At 48.4% G+C, this 22,227-nt stretch overlaps 1 protein-coding gene across 1 annotated transcript in view; it reads left to right on the forward strand.

Moving 5' to 3' along the window:
* Positions 1-5,064, forward strand: part of LOC144178518 (protein maelstrom homolog) — a 44,112-nt gene extending 39,048 nt beyond the window's left edge. Inside the window, exons 13-14 of the mRNA XM_077706433.1 lie at positions 210-377; positions 4,846-5,064. Coding sequence (XP_077562559.1) covers positions 210-377; positions 4,846-4,868 — 191 coding nt within the window. The 3' untranslated portion in view covers positions 4,869-5,064. The remainder of the gene's footprint in view (positions 1-209; positions 378-4,845) is intronic.
* Positions 5,065-22,227: the final 17,163 nt, after the last annotated feature.

The following is a 22,227-nucleotide window of genomic DNA, read 5'->3' on the forward strand; positions in this document are numbered from 1 at the left end:
GCGGCACAGCTATAGATAAGCACTAAGCACAAATGACTTTGGTCAGTCGATCCTCACTGTATTTCCCCCAATTAGTCTGGCTGAAGGTGATAGGTGGGATGGGCCCTAAAATTTTTCTTTTTTGCAAAGGGATGTTTCTCGGGCACTGCTTCTCCAGATTTCAAGTCCACCACAGGGTGATGTTGTTTGTGGCCCGTCATTTCCTTCAGAGCGCAGCGCCGTGCCACCAAGCGTGGTTTCCACTGGCGCCAGGCCCAAGGCCCGCCTGGCGGCCCAGTTCCCCGAGCCTCCCGTTCTGCAAGGTCTCGGCCGGGGGACCATTCCTGGTGCAGAGCAACCACCACCGAGGCGCCCGCAAAATGAGCCTCCCTACAGAGGCAAGTTTCATGGTTTTTTTTTTTTTTTTTTTTTTTTTTTTTTTTTTTTTTTTCTCTCGCGATCCTTGCTCTATTTATAGGGATGTGTATTTGTTTAAGGGGGGACATGGCTCTTAAAACAATTTATTTTTATTTTGAAGTAAACTCTGTGAAGCTTGTCAGTCTTGCTGGTTTTTTTTCCACTTATTTCAAATATGCCATTATTTTTTGAGGCAGTCAATTAGTTACCATGATAATTAGAGATAATTAATCATTTTTAGAGGAACAACAGACAAAAGTGTTATGCCTGTGCTACGCGGCTGTTTCAAAGGCCTTCCGAAGGCCATTGAACCAAATGTCTATTGAGTGCCGCTTTGTAAATACATAGGGTTTAATTGTGGGCGGCAGTCCAATTGTCAATTGAAAGTTACCGTGTAGCACAGGCATTGTCATAAAAATGCAATCTTTATAATTTCTAGCACTATGAACCCTAGTGGGTGCAATAGGGGAATCTGTTTTTTGGCGCACCGCTTGGAACTAATTTTACAGCTCATTAAACTTTGGTGTTTGAAATGGGCATGCGAAATGGTTCCTTGCCGCTGATGCCAACAAAGTTTAATGAGCTGTAAAATTAGTTCGAAGTGTTGCACCAAAAAGCCTATTCTCTTGTTGCACCCACTAGGGTTCATAGTGTTGGAAAATATAAAGATTTCAGTTTAAATGACTAATTATCTCTAATTATCATGGTAACTAATTGACCAACTGAAAAAATAGTGGCATATTTGAAATTGAGGATGGGAAAAGCAGCAAGACTGGGAAGTTTCACAGAATTTACTCAAACATTAAAGGAGCCATGAAGACAAAATACAAGTTGGGTTTGTGAGAAACACTGCGTAGTCCCGATAACAATGATACCAATATCATCACAATCTTCGAACAAATAACGGAGATATTAAAGAAAACGTGTGAAGCAGTTGCGACACCCTAGCCAATTTTCCGCAACTTTTCTATGACGTCACGGAACCTTGTTTGTGCGATTGGCGATTGGAGACATGACTGGACGTCTGTAATGGGGCCTCTAGTTTCATTTGGCCGCATCACTTGAATGCTGACGTGCAGTTAACGCACTAAAAATTATGTTTTATTGTTGGCCCGTATGACGTCATTCTTGCTCATAACACGTCACTGTGGCGCAAAATTTGAAAGTTTAGATAATTTTGCTATTTTTCATTAAAAAAAACATCTTTTGTGGCTCTAATGGAGCTGAGTGAGATACTGAATCCTAGTTCTTTCAAATTAAACGGAGTTGCATTTTCTCTTCATGGCTCCTTTAGAGGAAGCTGTTTTAAGAGCAGTGTCTCCCCTTTAAACCTAAGCACCCTGTTAAGGCAAACTGTCGGACACTTGGGACAGCTGCAGAGAAGGAATTGACATCCACCTCAAATGCAGCCATGTGGCTACAGGGGCAAGCTGTATGTACAGCTTTAGAGCTGGCTGTAATCAGGCACATTTTTGCTTTTCATAATTCTTTTTCTTTCTCTTTTATCACCCGGACGACCCGGGTGCAGTTCGGAGAGAAAAAAAAAATCACCACATATATATATATATATATATAGTGTGTGTGTGTGTATGTACTGAGCTTCAAACATAATGCGGGGTGTGACTTTGAGACTACGGATTATGGAGAAAAACCTCACCTTATATTCGTATAAATGCGCTAACTTGTTTCCATCAAAAACCAGAGGCACTTGTGAGAGTAATCTTTGTTTTATAGTGTTCAATAATGGCAATTACTGCTTTCAGCATTTTGAAAAAACGCACTATGACACCGCACTGCACCTCAATAAGGCTTCAAAGGGAAGCATTGAAGAAGCTGAGTCCGAAGGGAGCTGGAAAAAAAATTTTTTACCCATGCAAACATTTCTTTTCACACCACGTCGATACGTTTACCCTGCTTTTCTCACACGGTTAGGTCCTATCAGGTGTTGGAAATTAGTTCGGCATGTCACTCACTATATACACCTCATTGCATGTTAAAAGAAAATGTCTGGAACCTCAGTGCCTACGGCATGCAAGCACGGAGCATCACGGCAAAGACATTTAGGCTTTCGTCACGCGTGAATTTTCCCTAGTAGCGAACAGCGTTGGTGCTGTGAAATCGATTTTCAAGATTGATAGCTGCAGCTGGGCAAGGCTATGAGAAGAGCAGTCCAAGGTCAGAAAAGAATTTACACTATCTCGGAACCCAGCTCCCTCTAATGTTTTTCATGTGTGGGGACTTTTCACATAAGCAAACCCAGGCATCAGTCAACAGTTTTGTGTGTGCGGTCTGCCTGATACGGATTCCCCTTTTATGACTTTCCTGTCAGCTTCTTTTGTAGCAACACCCGGGCGCGACGGCCGCCATTCTGATGGACGCGAAAAGCAGAAATGCCATGTGTACGCGATTTTGGCGCATGTTGAAGATCCCCAGGGTCAGAATTAATCCTGAGCCCTCCACTGTGGCGCACCTCATCACTTGCGTTTCGTCGGCGCATTGAACCCCATGATTAATCAATCTTTTGTAGCAACAATTGAGGGTATAATTACCAACAACAGTTTCTATCGAGAAAGTGCCGCCAAAGGCAGGTTTTACCGCACGGAGCAGCGGTGGCCGCCCGCCCGATGCCCTCCGACCTGTGGGGGCACCCCTCGCGGTAGCCTTTGTCCCCAAACGAAACTTGGCGGAGTTCATGACCAGAAAAGCGTTGAAGGACTGTGCTTTCAGCATAGTTGTAACGAGCCGTGCAATCTACTTCTCATTTTAGAGGCATGTCATGTGCCATACGTTAGCGTCTTTCTGGATATTGCCAGATGATGGGGATCAAGTAGGTAGCATAAACTCTCTATACTTTCCCTGTGTTTGCTCAAGAGCTAGGCCTCCTTGATTTACTTCGGGGAAGTCTGAGGGCACTAATGCACCCTGATCCTTTTCAATGGAACAATACATTACGAGCTATTGGCTTCAGTCAAAGTTTCGGTATTTGAAAGTTTTGTAGTGTTCGGCATGAACGAATAGTGGAGATTAGGCTGATGTTTTTTTCCATAGAAAGATTAAACACATCTGAGGTGAATCTGTACACAAGATGTGCTTATGTTCATGAATCTTTTTCATATTGCGATATGCTTTCACACACTTGGGCTTGGTATATAAGGGGCTCTAGGTCAAATATTGGCCAACCAACCGAAGTCCAAAGTGCTCAGATGCAGTTGAGCACTGGTAAAATCTCATCGGGAGCATAAACCTTGCCATTGTTGCGCTATCTTACATATTGCCATGGTGAAGAATGATGAGCTGAGATGCAAAATTGATATCGGCAGAGAAAAAAGTATTATTACGCATAGTCCGGCCGAGAATGCCAGGGAATACCATAATGTACTCTGCCAGCAATATACTCTGAAAGCAGCGATGCAACATTTTGTGAAGCGGACCGTACCAGATGACAGAAAATGAGGTTGCTGCCTTCAGTGACCTTTGCGGCTGGCTTGGTCCTAGATTTTTCGGTTCCTGGTGTGCACCGAGGCACTTGAGCTACGTAATCATGACGTAACTTTTGCAAAAGGCCTAGTGTACTGAAAGAACACGAAACGCAAAGCCTTTTACAAATGCTGAAAGCCTCGGACGATTAAAGCATTCCCGAATGCCTTCGCTGATGAAGTCAAGCAAAGTGTGAAGCACGTGCAGTCTCCCAGTGACGTTTATTTTTGCAAAAAATGCAGAGAGAAAAAACTTTGCAGTACAGTTGACTATTGCGTGACAATGAAAATTGTCGGTGGCATGGTGATCGGCATTGAAGCAGTCGAGAAGTTTCAGTATTTTTAAGGTTGACTGCTTCAGTTTACTAATAACATTGGCAGACCGTTAACACATAGAAATTTCAAATAATACTTATTACATTGAAATGAGAAAATATTCAAGAGAGCAAAAGTACAAAATGGAACAGAGCTGATGGTGAAGGTGTTCCGGAGTAATTAAGGGACCGGCGATGGGCGGCAGCGTTTCTGAAGTTAGACCCTGGCGCCGGCAGCTGCTCCCCAAGAACCCGGCAAACAGGGCTTTGATTTGTTTCGACCAGGCAATTGGAAAAAAGAAAAAGAAAAAAAGCACATTCTGGACCCCTCCCCTGTAGGTGTCGTTGGAACCATGCATGTAAAGTGGAATAAGAATGCAGCACTGTGGCTTCTGAAGCATTCAGTGAACTGGTCACCAGATCTTAGCTTTGCGCTGGCATTCTTATGACTGCCGCATGACTTATGGTGATCTATTCGACAAGGTCACTCAGTGTGCGCGCAGCGAGTCATAAGTCTCTTGCACATCAGTGCTTTGAATGTGACAAAGTAGTTGAGGAATGTTTTAAACCACATCCCTTTTGCTCCTTTCTATTTTCGTGATAGGGCTGTGGGGAAGAAACGTTGTTAATACCTTGCTTGTTCCTCCTGTTCATTTCAGGCATTGGAAGGGGCAACATGTGAGCTTCCAAGGAGGTGAACTGTGATACGTCGTGCCTTCTTCTTCTTTTTTTTTTTCCTACGTTTTTTAGTCTTCTGTTTGCATTTTTCATGGACATTGCAAAACAAGGTGTTTTGGCACAGTTTTCATCTGTCATTTCAAGTCAAGTCGTGGCCTTCTTGTACAAAGACTCACAATAAACATGTTGCTGAACCTTTCTTTCCTTTTGTGCTGTTTAGTGTGGACCCCCCAATTTGGATGAATAACAGAAGCATTGGTGTGGTATTTTTGTCGAGTCACAGTCAATAAGCCCTTACTTCTGCATCTTGGGAGGAGGTAGTCACCTTATGTGTGAAAGCAAGTTGGCGATGCATAGTGCTCCCAAAAGCATGAAAACCACCATTGCAGCCTTGTGTATTAGAGCAGGTGGGTAGAACCATGTATGCATAAAACAAATGCAGCTTGCATAATTAATTGTACGTGTTTGTAAGAAGGGCATCAAGACAAAATTAAACTTTGCCCAGTTTCAAATGACTTTGGTAACGTGGTCTGCTACATTCCAGCCACAGAAGATGTCTTTAAGGGGGCCATGCATACAAAAAACAAGTTTTGTTAATTCGTTAGAATCCTGGTTAGAATCGTACTGACCTCATTATAATCTTACTGACACCACTTTTAATGCACACTTCGCTCAAATAAGCTATATAGTTAGGGAATGGCCATGCAACCCCCACTAGCTCATTTCCTGCAACAGAACCTACGATATCATATGTCCAACTGTGGTATTGGCTAAGGATGACGACAGAAATTAGGCAGGACTTGAAAGCTTGCGGAACAAGCTATTTGCACTGAAATGTAATGCATATTTATTTTACAGCAGTAAGAATGGCGGGATAAAAAAATGAAAGTTACGGAAATACACGTAAACATAGCAGTACCAATGCACACTGCTGTTGGTACTGGGCACACTATGCTTGCTTTAGCTGCACAGCAGTCTGCCGCTTTGGTGTTGTCTTGCACGACACTGGCCGATTGTCGTAAGCGACATTGTCTTACGTGACTGTTTGTTGAGCATACCACATGTTTCACGAAACGATTACTTTCTACCGTAACAAAAACAAGCCAGGTGCTAATACGGTCAAAAACAAAGCATCGGCAGCCAACAGTCCGCGGCTGACTATGGTAGCGCCTTCCAGGAGGACTGACTGTAAGCAAGGCTCCAGAGCCTAATGATGCAGTGGAAGTTCGTTTGAATACCTACCCTCAAGACTTCATGGCAGACGTCACAAAAACACGCGATTTGGCGGGAGAATGAAAATTTTAACCTAGATTAATTCCTCGGTGAATGCGGCATCGTTTGCTGCTGGACAAGCACTGGGGACACTATAAAGCACGTCGAATAAAACACTTGTATTTTGTCTGCATGGCCGCTTTAAACACAAAAGCGTAAGAAATATTGAAATTTTCTCCACAGTGACATCATGTGGGCAGGAGCGACGTATTATGGGCCAACAATAAAACCATAGTTACCAGGGTTTTACCTGCATGCTAGCATTCGAGTAATACGATCACAGAACTAGAGGCTCCACTACAATTGTCTAGTCATGTTTTTTGGCAGTGGCTTAGGTCAGCAGCTGCCAATCGCACAAGGTTCTGCGATATGAAAGAGAAATCGCCGGAAAATGGCTGGGGGAGTTGCCACTGCTCGTCTGTTTTCTTTAATATCTCCATTATTTGTTTGAAGTTTGCAATGAGATTGTTATTGTTACTGGGGCAAAGCAGTCTTCTAACGAACCAACGTGTACTTGGTCTTCAGATGTTATTTGAGCTTGGTGAACATTACCGAAAGGCAGCCTCAGTACTGTGTGACAGGTTTTGTACCAGTTTCGATTAGGGAAAGGTACTCCTGGGGCGGTATTCTCGTAACTGTCCCTTTTGAAAACGTCCCTTTTGCGTCCCTTTCATCGTGACGTACTTCCGGTTAAGAAGTGGACGTTGGCAGCATGGAGGAAGGTTGGCAGTAGGTTTGCCGCGCTTGCGTTACGTCACTTCCGGTTGTTTGCTTTTAGCCAATCAGGGCTCGCCAAAAGGGACACTTTTGAAAGGGACGCAAAAGGGACAAAACTCGAGAATACCGCCCCTGGTCTCTTATTAGAGTAACATGCATGACCTCCACAAGCAAGGGAAGCACCCACTGCAGGTTTGGATTAGTCAAGGACTCTTGTTTGCGTCGCATTAATGCACGCCATATACAGGTGTGCATCCTTTGTTGGCTTGATCGTTCACAACCCTGGAGGGAGAGAGTCCCATTGCATAATATGGTACATTATGCACACCACACATATATAGAATTTCATGTAATGCACGTCGCATCCAAATCATTCATACTGTCCTTGCATACACATTGCAAGTTCAACCAATCGCAACTTTGGAGGCGGTGACCAGGCCCTCGCACTTTGCCATACGCTCGCCAATATCTTACACAGCCCCTCTCCCATTCCCATCATGACAAACATGCTATGACCACAGCTAGCTGGAACACGTGGATGCCATTTGGTGTCATTAGGCTTAGCCACTTATGACGAACATTTGCATGCCATCTCGACGCTACCGCTGACACAAAAGATGGCCACAGTCGAGGAGAGATGTTCATTTGAACGCTGACTTTCTGGTTACAGACTGAGCCATGACTTAACTGAGAGCCGTACAGGCAGACAAACTGCAGGGTGTGCGAAGTGGGGGAGGGTTTTGTGTAGAAAAGGTGTAGTCGCAACCCGGAAGTGTGTACGCTCAATGCCCAGGCCACTGGGCTCGGCAGTGAGAGCAATTTTCACTCGGAGGCAGGTAGCACAGTGCACTATAGGGCCTCGTGCGAGAGGTACAAGCCTACTGGTAAGTGTTGACACCATGGGCTAACCGTAGCCACTAGCAGGCAGCCAAAGGGAGGCTTGCGGCCTTTCCTGTGCAAGATTGAGGCAACCAGACTTGGAGACATTGTGGCACACCTTGGATGTCCTGGAGAGCCCTCCCTGAACTGTCTCTGTCTCCCGCCAAGGGGGCATGCGGCACATCCTGGCGCGAGAGGGTTTGGATAGGCGGTTAAGATTAGTCCGGCCACCTAACACTAGAGCGGCCGCTGCGTGACAGTGTTTTTTCACCGTGACAGTTTCTGACTGAAAGGTAACTAAAGAACAAGAAATGACCCTCCGACAACTCCAAACAGATTTCCACACCCCACACAGCTACACGGCATTCACCCCACAATATACAACCCCCTATGCCGACGTTTTTGCACCAGCAGGAGTTCAGATCTTTGGGGAGCGCAGGCGAGTCCGCATTCTCATGACCTATCTACCTCGTTCTACATAATGATTGACGGTATACGCATAGAACCCACCGATCACATCAAAATTCTCGGCATGACCTATCAAGAAGACTGCAAGAACACCCGCCTACTTCAAAAACTGAACTCATCCACTGCTCAGATAACGAGAATGATCCGCAGAGTATCGACTCAAAAGTATGGCATGAAAGAACAAGATACGATAAAGCTCGTTCAAGCATTGATAATTTCACGCCTTGCATACGTAACTCCCTACACGATCCTCCAAGCAGCAGACAAACAAAAGCTCAACACCCTTATTAGGAAAGCTTACAAACAAGCCTTGGCCCTCCCACCGACAACGTCCACCGAACGTCTTGCAGCACTAGGGATACACAACACCATAGAAGAAATCGTGGAAGCCCATCTCACGGCGCAGCAAGTCCGGCTCGGCCTCACGAGCACCGGTCGATCAGTTCTGACCTCTTTAAAGCTTAACGCTCTCACGGAGGCGGAAGATGCGGGCATAGTCCCTCTAGAAATCAGGACAAGACTGAAACTTCACCCCTTGCCGAGGAATATGCATCCCGAGCACCATCAAGCACGAAGAGCGGCTAGGGCAGAAGCTCTTCAACGTCAATACGGAAAATCTGAGGAGGTGGTATACACTGACGCCGCGGACTATGCCCGGTATAAAGTAAAAGCTGCGGTAACCGCCACACCCCACTCCCTCCTCAGTAGCTTAACATTACAGAAGGCAACAACAGCCCTCGCAATCACCCAAACCCGAGCATCCACCATCATCACGGACTGCCAAGCTGCATACAGAAATTATGCGGCAGGAAGAATATCCACAATCGCTGTTGGCATCATCCTTCAACACCCACCTCGGAGAAACATAAGAATTATCTGGACCCCAGCCCACTCTTCTCTCTGCGGAAACCAGGCGGCGCACGCCTTCGCTCGAGATTTGGTCAGCCGAGCACCGCTAGAAGAAGAGGAAAGGACAATATACCCCCTTCTCACGTACAAGGACATCACACAGCATTACCGGCTTGGCCGAATGCGATACCCTCCAGTTTCTGAGCAATTAACCAGGCCCCAACAGACTGCTCTTCGTCAACTCCAGACGAACACGTACCCACACCCTACGAGGCTGCACGCTATACACCCCACCCTCTATGATCCCCTGTGCAGACACTGCGGTGTCCCTGCCACGCTTTATCACATGTTATGGGAATGCCAAGTTAACCCCCACATTGACCCCATCCCAAATCCCTCCCGAGAGCAGTGGGAGAGAGAACTCGCTAGCTCTTGTCCCAGCAGACAGCTGCAGCTGATCGAACGGGCGAAGAGGCGGGTTGCTCCAATGGTGCCCTGGACTGAGGGCTCCACCCACAAGGCTTTTCGAAGCAATAAAAGTTGTACTCCTCCTTCTCCTCCTCCCTGTGTCGACACTGACAATCCAGCAGCACTCTACCATATTGTTTGGACATGCCCTTCAAACCCAGATCTTGCGCCAATTCTTAATCCTGTATACGAGCAGTGGGAGAGTGATCATGCCAGCCTTGGCTCGCTGAAAGGGCGAATACGGCAGGCTGCACCAATGGAGTCCTGGACTGAGGACCCCGCCCACTAACCAGCTCAATCTCATTGTTGGAGTCTTCTCCTTCAACGCGGGCTAGAATTGGTAAAGGCTTGTTCGGTGCGAATGGATGATGCTGTGGTGAACTGCCCCTGGCCCATGTACAACAGGTGTAGATCACCGCACGGCAATGCCAGCCAAACTGAAAAGGAAATGGGAGGTAGGTACGCCAGGTTTTTTTATTATTATTTCTAAACAGATAGAGCACAATTTGTTGTCAAATGCAAACTTCTAAGAAAACTGATCTTCTAGTTTAAACAAAATCATTTAAGCTTTGTGCCATGAGAACTCTGCCGTGGTGCCACAGAAAGCCCGGAATCGGCACGGTATGAAAACAACTGCATTACGCCCCCGCCGGTCAGCTTGCCATAGTTCACAATTGCAATATCTCGCTTGTATGCATTGGAAATTAATTGGTCTCTTTATTGGTCTCTTTTTTTTTTTTTTTTTTGTCTGCTCAAAGCAGTTATGAGCAGCTCCGAAACAGGCCCATATTTCATTTGCGGGAGTAGCTCCACGTTGGCTCCGCCCACCTGTCCCGGAGCTGCTCAACTGTATTCTGCACCGGGGAGCAGCCCAAAATGCTCCCGTTGTTCGGGAGGAGCAGCTCTCACGGGGCAGCTAGCAGACAACAGAAAAGCCAGCAGACGACACATGCAAAACGAGACTCGCGGTCTCGTTGCCGTTCTCGCTCGTTCTCGCGCTAGTTGATCGTCTGCTTAGTGCGAGAACAGCGTGCTCGTTTGGTGTTCCTTCGCAGTTCGCGATTATAAGCGACGTTGAGACGCCAGGTCTTCGATGATGACACCGGTGTTTTAGGAAGAGCACCAGGTTTTCGCGTCTGACGGTACGTATATACAAATGGCGACGTTCGGACGCCGACATGAAATGATTGTATGACCGCTCGCGGAAGCAAATGTTATGGGCTCTTTTCCTTGTAGATCAGGGTGCTCCGCAGAGGGGGCGGCGGTGGAAATGACGCCCACTGCTCCGGCCACCCCGTTTGAAATGCGCGCCTGGAAAAACTCAAAAATGGCCGTTGCGCGAGAGCATGGAGAGCAACGCCAGCAGCAGCTTAGGTAGCCACCTTAGCCTAGGTAGGAAGCCTACATGCGCCGCGACAGTCGCGGCGCATGTAGCACAGCCCAGGAACTCTACCTAGGCTTAGGGAACCTACATGCGCCGCGACTGTCGCGGCGCATGTAGGTTCCCTAAGCCTAGGTAGAGTTCCTGGGCTGTGGCCTCGTAGGTGTTGTGAAATCCCCCCCCCCCCCCCCCCCTACCCCGAGACGGCCGCCGCGAGAGCAGTCTGTCTTGATTTTACCTAACCGGCCAAACCGCTTCCGCTCACTGACTAGCCAGAGTCACTGTTGCTAGTCAGTGAGCGGAAGCGGTTTGGCCGGTTAGGTAAAATCAAGACAGACTGGATCCCGTCCAGTACAGCTGGTGTCACGTCACAACTGCGAGTGATTAGTCTGTCTTGATTTTACCTAACCGGCCAAACCGCTTCCGCTCACTGACTACCCAGCGTCACTATCAATAATTAACAGTAACTCTGGCTAGTCAGTGAGCGGAAGCGGTTCGGCCGGTTAGGTAAAATCAAGACAGACTGCTCTCGCGGCGGCCGTCTCGGGGTAGGGGGGGGGGGGGGATTTCACAACACCTACGAGGCCACAGCCGAGTTCCTGTATATAGCTCCCGCAGGGAGCTATATATACAGGAACTCTAAGCAGCGCAGGCGTGCGCACAGGGGGGGGAGGGGGGGGGGGGAGGGGCAGGGGGGGCGGCTGCTTCCCCTAATCATCTGAAGGGGAGCGCCAAATTTGCTCCATACCTTGCCGATGTACACATAAAAGTAAAAATTTCTGCTCAGAAATATTTTGTGTGTTGCAATTCTATGGCATTGAAATAAAAATTTTACGAACATCCCTCTTTGCACTGCGTTCGGACCGCTAGGCCTTCAGTGGGAAGAAGTCTGAAGTTGATGTAGGGGGGGGGCGCAGTGCTAAGATTTTGCCCCCCCTAATCGAGAACTCTGCGCACGCCTATGACTCTAAGCCTAGGCAGAACCTCCTGCCACCTGGTTACGTGAAAAGGAGTCTGAACAAGTGGCTTTGAAGTATCAGAATGCCCGGTATTTGACGAGAGTTGTTCAATATTTGTGATGAAAATTTTAAATTCAACTTCTTGCCCCCCCCCCCCCCGCCCCCTTTCCCCACGTTCTCGGCGTAATAATTTCTAACCAAAGCGTTTATCAGAGTTCTAACTTCGCATTGTTGCTTGCGACCCGAGTTGTACGGTAGCGGTTTGTGTCCTCCGCTTAAACAGGGGGACACATGTCCGTCCGAGCCGTCCGGTTTCCGACGCGGCACGTCAAAATATCCATAGCACGTTGGATGCGCGCGAAAGCGGTCGGTGCGGCGGGCCACCAGGCAGCCAAACCGGTTCTCGGGGCCGAAAACACATTAGCGGAAAAGCACGCGTCGGCGCACGCGTCTCCGCCCCGAGAACCGGTTTGGCTGCCTGGTGGCCCCACAGAACAGGGAGGAAAAGCGGTCGCCGCACCGACCGCTTTCGCGCGCATCCAGCCTGCTATGGATATTTTGACGTGCCGCGTGGGGAACCGGACAAATCGCCTGCCAATGATGTTTTAATATGCCTTAATGTGCCATAATGCTTTAATATGCCACGTTTACAGAGATGTCCATTGTACAGCAGTGCTGTACAATGTAAATTTGATGCACTTGTATGGCACACTGGTTATGCTAGCCAATGTCGTACCTCAAATATTGACTGATACATATAATTATCACGACAAAGTCTTGAAGCTGCGCTTATGAAGTGTTGGGGCGACAAAGTAGTTATCGAGAACTTTTTCTTCCTCCATGTTCTCGCGCATATGGAATGGGTAAATGAGGCACAGTGGTATTGTGGGAAAAACATGCCATATCAAGAATTTCATTCCAGTTCTTGTCCTCTGGCGGGTGCATTGAAAATATCTTGCTTGTGGCTGAGAGCTACTTGGAAACATCACCAGGCGGCACACAGAGAACGCAGACACCGGAATTCCTCTATTCAGCTTTTAAACAAACGCAGCGCAAGCCGGTGCAGTGGTGCCAGAAAAAAAAACTAAAATACAACATTCACGGAAGCTTGCACAGAAGCAAGGCCAGAGTGAGCTCGTCGTTTTGGTCGACGTTTTCGTACGCCACTCTGTAAGAGCGACTTATCGTCCCCAGCGGATGCTTTGCACGCCGAGCCTCTTGAAGCGCGGCCTCTTTCTCGGCCGTGCGAACTATCCGCGGCCGGGCCATGTGGAGTCAGTGATCACCTGCAGCAGCGTCGACATTGAAGCCGCGGCTCTTCTACGGTACAGAGCGCATCCGCACAACGACACGAGGACGAAAGAACGAGGGGCGTACGTTATGACGTGTCTTCCTCGTTCCGAGCAAGTGTTGCCACGATAGGGCGAACTCTGCAGTTTTTTGTGACCAATGTTGGCCGATCTCCCTGAGTGGGTATGCTTGGCTTGACGAACGTGAGCTCAAGGCATGCGGCGAACGCTGGACTTAACTGCACTATTTTTTTGCCAATATTGGCCAATCTTCCTAAGTGAGTATGTTTAGGTTGACGAACGTGCGCTCGAGGCACGCATGCATGAGCACTGAAAAACGCGGGATTCGGCTTGTGACGTGGACGTTGGTTGTGTGGGCTCTTCTGCACGCTCCCGCTCCATCCACAGGAATCGCCTTAAATAATCCCCATCCACCCGAAATTTTTGAGTAGATGACCTGATTAGGACCTTGGGATAACACCCAACCAATTATTTTATGCCAAGAGGATTTTTCGACGCCTTTTCAGGAACAAGAAGAGAACGCCGGAATCGTCTCCTTGGACCAACGCCAAAGCCGCCCGGCTGCCGACCAAGTGCGGAGGCTCCCCGCGCCGACGCCACGACAGCCGCGGTGCTACAATGAAGCCGTTTCAAAGAGACAAGAACGACGAGCCATCGACTTCAAGAACTGAAGAGATGGAGACCGAAATCTCTGGTGCTGTGAACCACGTTGAACAGAACGACGCCAGAGAAACCCACGCCGCGGAGATCGGCACCAACATGTACCTGCAGAGCACCGAGCCACGCAGAAACGAGCCCTACGACCCATCATGGAATCAAGCCGTAAGCAGGAGAACAAAGCAAGCGCTTAAAAAAGAACTCAAGGCGAAAGCTACAGCTGAAAGCGGAGCCACGTTGGCCGCCCCGGCGGAGAAGACGGCGCCGAGATTCAACGTCGCTTTCAAGAGAAGAACCCCGAACCTGCCCAAGGAAGACTTCAAAATTATCATTCGACCGAAGAAGGGGCTACAGCTGAGCTCCTTCACGGTGCCACAACTCACACAAGCCATCGCCAGGGCCTGTCCCAGCGGAATAAAGAACCTCCAAGACGCCATAGTTCGCCCCAAGTGGACGTCAAACATCATCCTGGTGAGCACGCCTACGCAAGACGCTGCCAACGAGCTTAGAAACCTGCAGAGCCTATACATCGGTGGCAAGAAGTATGACGTCGTGTCGTACGTCGCTTACTCAGAGCACGAGGTCAAGGGAGTCGTGCACGGCTTCGAGCCAGGTACCTCTTCGGCAGAACTATTAGCAGGACTGAGAGTGAGAACCCTCGATACCAAGATCGTTTTTGCACGCATGCTTGGGAAATCTACGACCGCTCTCATCACCTTCGAGGGAAATACAGTGCCGAGGGCGGTGTATTTCTATGGCGGTGAGATGACGTGCTGCTTGTATAAAGCTACCAGACTGGTTTGTCAAATATGTAGAAAGACCGGACATCGAGCGGACGTATGCCCCGAACCCGACATCAACATTTGCGCACGCTGCGGAGAAGAACGCCCCAACGAAGACCACAGCTGCTCGCCACGCTGCGCGTTGTGTAAAAAAGGACATCTTACTGGCGCAAAAGAGTGCGAGCTGAAATTCAGAAACCCAAGAATACCCCCGGGCAACAGGAGCAAGCCTGCCAATCAACAGAAGCAACCCAGGTGGTTCGACGACGAATGGCCCGAGCTCCAAGGACGCCAAGTGCAAGAAGCAACACAACCAGCTGACCGCACCCCCCAAACGAGGAAGGAGGATGCCCTACAGAAGAAGAGAAGCAAAGAAGCTGTCAAACGGGTGAGCTGGACAGGTGTAGCCTCCCAGGACCTCAGGCAGTCTTTACAAAAATCAATTAAAACAAATGAAATAAACGAACTGAAGAAACTCATCCTAGACATTAAGGCAGAAAATGCTATGCTAAGAGAGAAACTAGAAAAATACGAACGCGCACAACATGACACAGGCTCTACCACTGCAGGCTTTCAGAATCCCAGAGAACAGTCGAGTGCAGACACGTCAATGTGGCAACAACTTCAAGACTTTAGAAAGGAAATGAGAGCCGAAATCAGAAGGTTGATAGCGGAAATGGTAATCTCCAGGACAAGTCCCAAAAAATCTAGCAAGAGGAAACTATCGAACACACAAGGCAGTAAGACCGTCAGGCACATCGTAATGCAGGAAAATTCAAACATGAGTATGGAGGAATCGGAAAGCGACGACGATATAGTCGCAGTGTACGGCACTAACCATGACGCCTAAATTGAAAAACACGCAAGAACAATTAGTGATATGGCAGTGGAACTGTAGGAGCATTAACAAGAAAACAAATCTCCTGGAGGCCTACATAGACAAGAAGGACATCAAGCCCGACATTATATGTATTCAAGAGGCAGGATGTCTTACCAACTTAAGGGGCTACAATAGAATTGATACATCCAAAGACACCAGGGTGTCTACGTACGCTAAAAAAGACGTAACATGCAATAGATACGATCTTTCTACGAAATCCCCGTCTGCCGTTCTCGTCGAAGTAATACCTATGCAAAGGAAATGTAAGAGCTTCTTTGTTCTCAACGTATACAGCCCACCGTCCAGCAACAAGGAGAACTTCGAACCGCTCTTTAGAGAAACAATGAATATAGTCGCCAAAAATAACGTAATCCTTCTCGGGGATATGAACGCCCCGCACAAAGAATGGAATTATAACTTTGACTCTGCCAAAGGAAAAAATCTTGTCAATGCAATGGAGGCACTTAACCTGCACACGATAAACGACACAGCCTTCCCCACTAGAACGGGTAACAACCGCAGTGTGGATACGTGCCCCGACCTAACAATAGTTCCCGACATGGATGGCCTCACCACCTGGCTTAATACTAAAGAAAATCTCGGAAGCGATCATGACATCGTCGAAGTGAAGACATGCTCAGACAACTACAGAAGAAGGCCCAGAAAACAAAAGATGACCGATTGGAACGCTTTTCGCGAAAAGCTAGGGGCCCTCGGTGACTTACAAGAAATAGGCGCCTGGTCCGGCAACATCAAGGAAGCCTTTCATAAAGCAACCAAAGAGTACGGACAGGAGAACGAATACTTGTGCGTTGACAGCTACCTGATCAGTCTGTGGGACAAGAAACAGAAACTGTACAAACGATGGAAGAAGAAAAGACACAATAAGAAGCTCAAGCTTCGCATCAGAAACTTAGACAAACGGGCCAGAGATCATGCCAGCAAGCTCGCAAACCAAAACTGGAACGATTTTTGCGAATCGCTTAAAGGCACCCTGAACACCTCCAAAACATAGGCTATTATCAAGGGCATGTTGAACCCCGAAACAAGAAGGAGAGAAACGAGTCACCAACTCATCAAAGTGGCTCACGAATTCAAAGGTACTAACAACGAATTGATTTTGGCTGTTAAAGAGCGATTTGAACTGGGTCGAAACATCCCACCGGTACGCAGGAACTATCAAGGTAGCCCCAATGACTTACTTGATAGAGAAATCTCGAAGGAAGAGCTACAACAGGCTATATTGGCCAGCAATAAAAAAAGCGCCCCTGGTGCAGATGGAATAACAAACAATATGCTAAGAAACTTAAACGATGCTCAGATGGAGGCCCTGGCCAAATACATAAACGATTTGTGGCTCGAAGATCGACTACCCCCTCAATGGAAACACTCCACGATAACAACTATACCCTAGCCGGGGAAACCCCTTGAAATAAAAAAATCTAAGACCAATTTCTCTTACCTCATGTGTCGGCAAAATCTACGAAAGAATAATTACGACAAGACTTCAAAAGTACATAGAAGAACACCAACTTTTTCCGGACTGCATGATCGGTTTCAGGCAAGGACTGTCCACCCAGGACGCCTTTCTACAGTTAAAACACGATATCATAGACAACGATAACGACCAAGATCAAATCATCCTCGCACTGGACCTCAAAGGCGCCTTCGACAATGTATCGCACGAGTCTATCCTTAAGGCCGCCGAGGAGACACAGTGCGGGGAAAGAACATACAATTACATTAGAAACTTCCTATCAGACAGAACAGCAACAATCGGCATAGGCAACACTCGATCCGACCCCTTTAAAGGAGCCATGAAGAGAAAATGCAAGTTGGTTTTATTCGAAAGATTTCGTGTTTTATAGTGCCCCCAGCGCTTGTCCGGATACAAACGGTGCTTTATTCACTGAGAAATTAAACAATTTAGGTTAAAATTTTGATTTTCCCGCTCAATCGTGCGTTTTCGTGGTCCCAAGTGACATCACGGGAACCGACCGCTCTGCAGCCTAGAATACCTTCATTCACGCATCCGCCCTACAGGGTAGAGACACGTAACGCTGGCGCCGCCATGTTCGGTTGCTCGCTCGCCGCCGAAGCAAGTCATTGTGTCAAAACCGCGCTAAAATTATCGCCGCAACGCGGTTTACTGAAGAAGTTTGAATCATATTGTCTGTTTCGCGTTGCTAGGTCTCGTGGGAAACGAAAAGAATAACGCGTTGAGCCCGTTGGCCCAATTGCGGCGGCACGGGACCGTTCAAAGGTTGTCTCCACCCTGTACAGCGGTGTTGGTTTGTTCCCGCGTTTCTTTACGTTCCGTAACCTAGATGGTGCCACCATACCGTGGCAAGCGTTTGGTTTGTTTTTGCCCGCATTTAAACCTGGCTTGTTTTTGTTCTGGGAGAAAATATTCGTTCCCTGAAACAGTGCTCGCTCGACAAATGGGGTCACGTAAGACACCGTTGCTTGCGTCAATCGGCCAGTGTCGTCTGAGACAACCCCAAGCCCCGTAGTGCTGTGCAGCTAAACCAAAGCATGCTGTGCGCAGTACGAACAGCAGAACGCATCAGTACTTCTATGTTTACATGTGCTTTCGTAACTTCCACTGTTTGTCCCATCATTCTTATTGCTTTGTAAAGAATGTGCAAATCGCTCGTTCGTCTAGTTTGTAAGCTCTACCTAATTTGCGTCTGCTTCTGCCAGCCTCCGCCAATCGCAGAGCTTAGCTCATGTGACGACATAGGTTCTGTTGCGGGAAATGAGCTGGTGGGTCGCATGACCATTCCCGTTTTTCCTAATTATGTAGCCTATTTGAGCGAAGTTTACGTTAAAAGTGGTGTCAGTATGATTCTAACGAGACAATCTTTTGAATGAACCAAACTTGTGTTTTCTCTTCATGGCTCCTTTAAGGCACCAAACAGAGGCACGCCCCAGGGATCAATTATCTCGCCTCTTCTGTTCAACTTGACAATGATCAAAATTGCTAAGAAACTGGAAGAACGTGAAGAAATTGGAAAAGTCATATATGCCGACGACATTACTATCTGGACGAAAAGCGGAACATTGCAATCTAAATTAGATCTGCTTCAGGATGTTATCAACGACCTCCAAGATCCGATCATAAAAAATGGCTTGAAATGCGCCCCTGAAAAATCCGAACTCATCAGGCTAAGGTCGACGAGAAACAACATCCCTCCAGGCAGCATTATACTGGATGGACAGAACATCCCTTTCCGCCCCGCAATAAGAATACTAGGCATGGTCATTCAGGAAGACAATAAAGCCACAAATACTCTCAACAAGCTTGGCAAGACGGCTCAACAGCTGGCCAGAGTAGTAAGAAGGATTACAAGAGCTAGGAAGGGCATAAGAGAGGAGGACACCCTCCGCCTTGTTCAAGCCCTCATAATGAGCCGCATTGCATATAGCCTCCCCTTCCACCGGATGGACCACAAACAAGAGGAAAGGGCCGATGCCATAATAAGAACAGCTCACAAGACCGCTCTAGGCCTACCAATTTACACATCCAACGAAAAATTCCTGAAGCTTGGCGTACACAACACCTTCAGGGAAATCAAGACTACGCTATTAGATGCCCAGAAAGAACGCCTCCTCAAAACCAGAACGGGCAGAGAAATTCTCAGAAGATCTGGACAGGAGGTTCATGCAGCCTTCATTAATAGGATGGTTGATTTAACACCCGCTCAAAGACACTGTATCAAGACCTCTCCAATTCCCAAGAAAATGGACTCCACTCACAATAAGGGCAGAAGATTGGCAAGAACTCGCTACATCCGAAAAACATATCAGGACAATCCAAACGCAATCTACACCGATGCAGCCGTAAACAAGCAAGGCAATGCGTCAGCCGTAGCTACCAATGAACAAGGGAAGATGCTGGATTTCATCATTACCAAACAACTAAATATTCAAGAAGCAGAAACTGCTGCCGTCATACTAGCAATCAGATGGGCTGAATTCAAGAATAAGGACTCAATAATTATCACTGACTCGACCAGGGCCATAAGGAACTTCATCTGCGGCATCGTCCCAAGGAATGCTGAAAGACTTCTCCCAAAAATTCTAAAACAGAACCACACACTTGTCTGGACTCCCGCCCATCAGGGGCTAGAGGGTAACGAGGCGGCCGATTCTCTTGCGAGGACTACCATACACCGCAGAGACCCGGAACATTCGTACGCCCTCCCTGCTTACTGTCAAGGCACAGACAAATTAGCATCCTACAGGCTTCACCGAAGATCAATGCCTACGCCACACCCCAGCCTAACTGCTGAAGAAGCGAGAAATCTTAGAAAAATACAGACAAACACCTACTTACATAAGTCCAGACTATCACTTATGTTCCCAGAAAAGTATAATGAGGACTGTAAGCAGTGTCACCAGAAGGCCGATCTATTCCACACAGTCTGGAATTGCCCAATTACTTGGGACAAAAATACCCACCAAACCTCATTAGAGTCCTGGGAGGAAGCCCTGTCCAGCCCGGACCCTGCACAGCAGCTTGCGCTGCTTAGTAGGGCCAGGGATGGCCAAATAGCTCCTGGGGTCCTGGAATTTGGATCCCACCCTTGATCTCTCCTCTTTTTCCCTCACCCCTTTTCACCAAATAAAGTTTACTACTACTACTACTACTACTACATGAGCACTCGGCGTCTTGCGCGAGGAAGGTCCTCGAGCACGTGTTGGCAAACCGGTGGCAAAACGTACTACCTCGAACAAGAGGGACTGTATCCGGACTCGATGATCGGGTTCCGGAGGGGCCTGAGCACTCAAGACGCGATGTTGCAGCTTAAGAAGGAGATCACCGAGAACGAGACGAAGTACAGTAAGGTGATCCTTGGCCTCGACCTTCAGAGCGCCTTCGACGGGGTGAAGCACTCGGCTATCCTGGCGCAGGCGTCGCTGCTCAACATGGGAAAGAGAAGCTACGACTACATCCGAGACTTTCTATCGGACCGCGAGGTCGCGTTGCACGCGGGGGAGATCAAGTTACCGGAGTGAGGCGTCGGCAGCGTGGGCACGCCTGAAGGCTCGGTGGTCTCACCGCTGCTGTTCAACATCGTGATGATACGGGTCGCCGAGGCGGTGTCGAGCGTCAAGGGCGTGAGATACACGATGATCTTACCCTGTGGACGACGGGCGGCACGGACGCCAGTATAGAGAAGAGGTTGCAGAACGCGATCTCGGCCATCGAAGAACGGATGGACGGAACGGGCCTTCAGTGTCCGCCGTCCAAGTCCAAGCTCCTGGGGTACTTGTCTCGCAAGACGGGGTGGCAGCAGCCGCCCCCGAGGGAGTGTGATCGCCTGGAGCTGATCACCAAGATGGACCAGAGAATTCCCGAGGTTTCGAAGATCAGAGGCTGCGCGAGAACGTGCGCCATAGCCCTGGCAATGTCTGAGGGAGGTTGAGACACGATCCTGAGCGACTCGCAAGAGGCCGTCCGCAGCCTGGCAAGATGTCGAGTGAGCGGCAAGGCAGCAAGAATTATCGAAAGATCGGGAGTTCGAGACGGAAGACGAGTGGAGGTCAGATGGACCCCTGAGGACGCGGGCAAATGCTCGCCGTACGCGCCGAACCACAACGAGATGGCACACAGGGAAGCGCGCGCTATGACACACCGCGCTCCCAACGTGGGCACCCGTCCCGAGTGAGAGTGGTGGATGGAAACCAAGGACAGAGCCAGGGGATACGGCGAAACACTGAGGACCCTACGTCTGGCCAGACGAGCGTACCCGCCGCACCGCCGGGCGCTGGGCCGCGAGGAGGCGATACATCTAAGAAGACTCCAAGCAGCGACGACAACGTCGCCGGCGGCGTTACATCGAATGTACCCGGACGAGTACCCGAGTGATCAGTGCATTGTGTGTGAGAAAGGGCCGGCCAACCGGTGGCACATCATGTGGGACTGTGCCGCCGACCCTGACGGCGCGGAGGAGTATCCGGGGGAACTCCAGAGAGTCATTGAATCTACAAGCAATACAGACCAGTCATGGGCCATCCAGCATGTCTTCGCCGCGCTCGAAAGGCACGGGCTCTGTAAAACGGGCTTGTGACGAGTAGGATCGCAGAAGAAAGCGCAACGCCAGGCCACGTCAAGGCGGAGCCGGCTCCAGCCTACTGCAGGACTTGTTTCAATAAAGTCTTTGCCAGTCCAGTCCGGCATTTTCTTAGTATTTGTAAGACTGCGAAAACCATACACAAACTATTTGCTCAACAGCTTCGCTGTTAAAAAACATTATGGTGGTATTAACAGCTTTGCAGTCGACAGAAGCGTCGCAGCCCAAAGTATTTACACCCCTATACACTTCAACGTGACATCGCGCATTCGTGTGCTTATATTGCATTCTTAGCAGAAAGCATTTCAGCAGCTGAGAGCTTTGGCGCCACTCTACGAATGCTGAGCTCATTTGGGAGGTCCAGAACAGATCCGCCACCATCCCCGAAGGACCGGTTGCTTAAATCTATCTGACGTAAAATTTCTGTATTCCCTGCGCTTAAAAAAAAAAAAAAGAAAAACTGCCGAATGTTTTGAGCAGCAAACATTCTGATATTCCAGATGGAATTCGATCATGGAGCGAACCGAAGTGAAAGCACGCTCCCCCAACTTCAGTGGACGTTGAGCGTTCTTTTTTCGCACACAATTATCGACTGAAATGATGTACAACTTCAAGCAGCAAATCATAGAGATGGGCCTGGCTTGTTGTGAATTTCCAGCCT

This window comes from Haemaphysalis longicornis, unplaced genomic scaffold (assembly GCF_048455015.1).
Source record: "Haemaphysalis longicornis isolate Haplotype H1 unplaced genomic scaffold, Haemaphysalis longicornis Haplotype H1 scaffold_4, whole genome shotgun sequence".
Classification (NCBI taxonomy): domain Eukaryota; kingdom Metazoa; phylum Arthropoda; class Arachnida; order Ixodida; family Ixodidae; genus Haemaphysalis; species Haemaphysalis longicornis.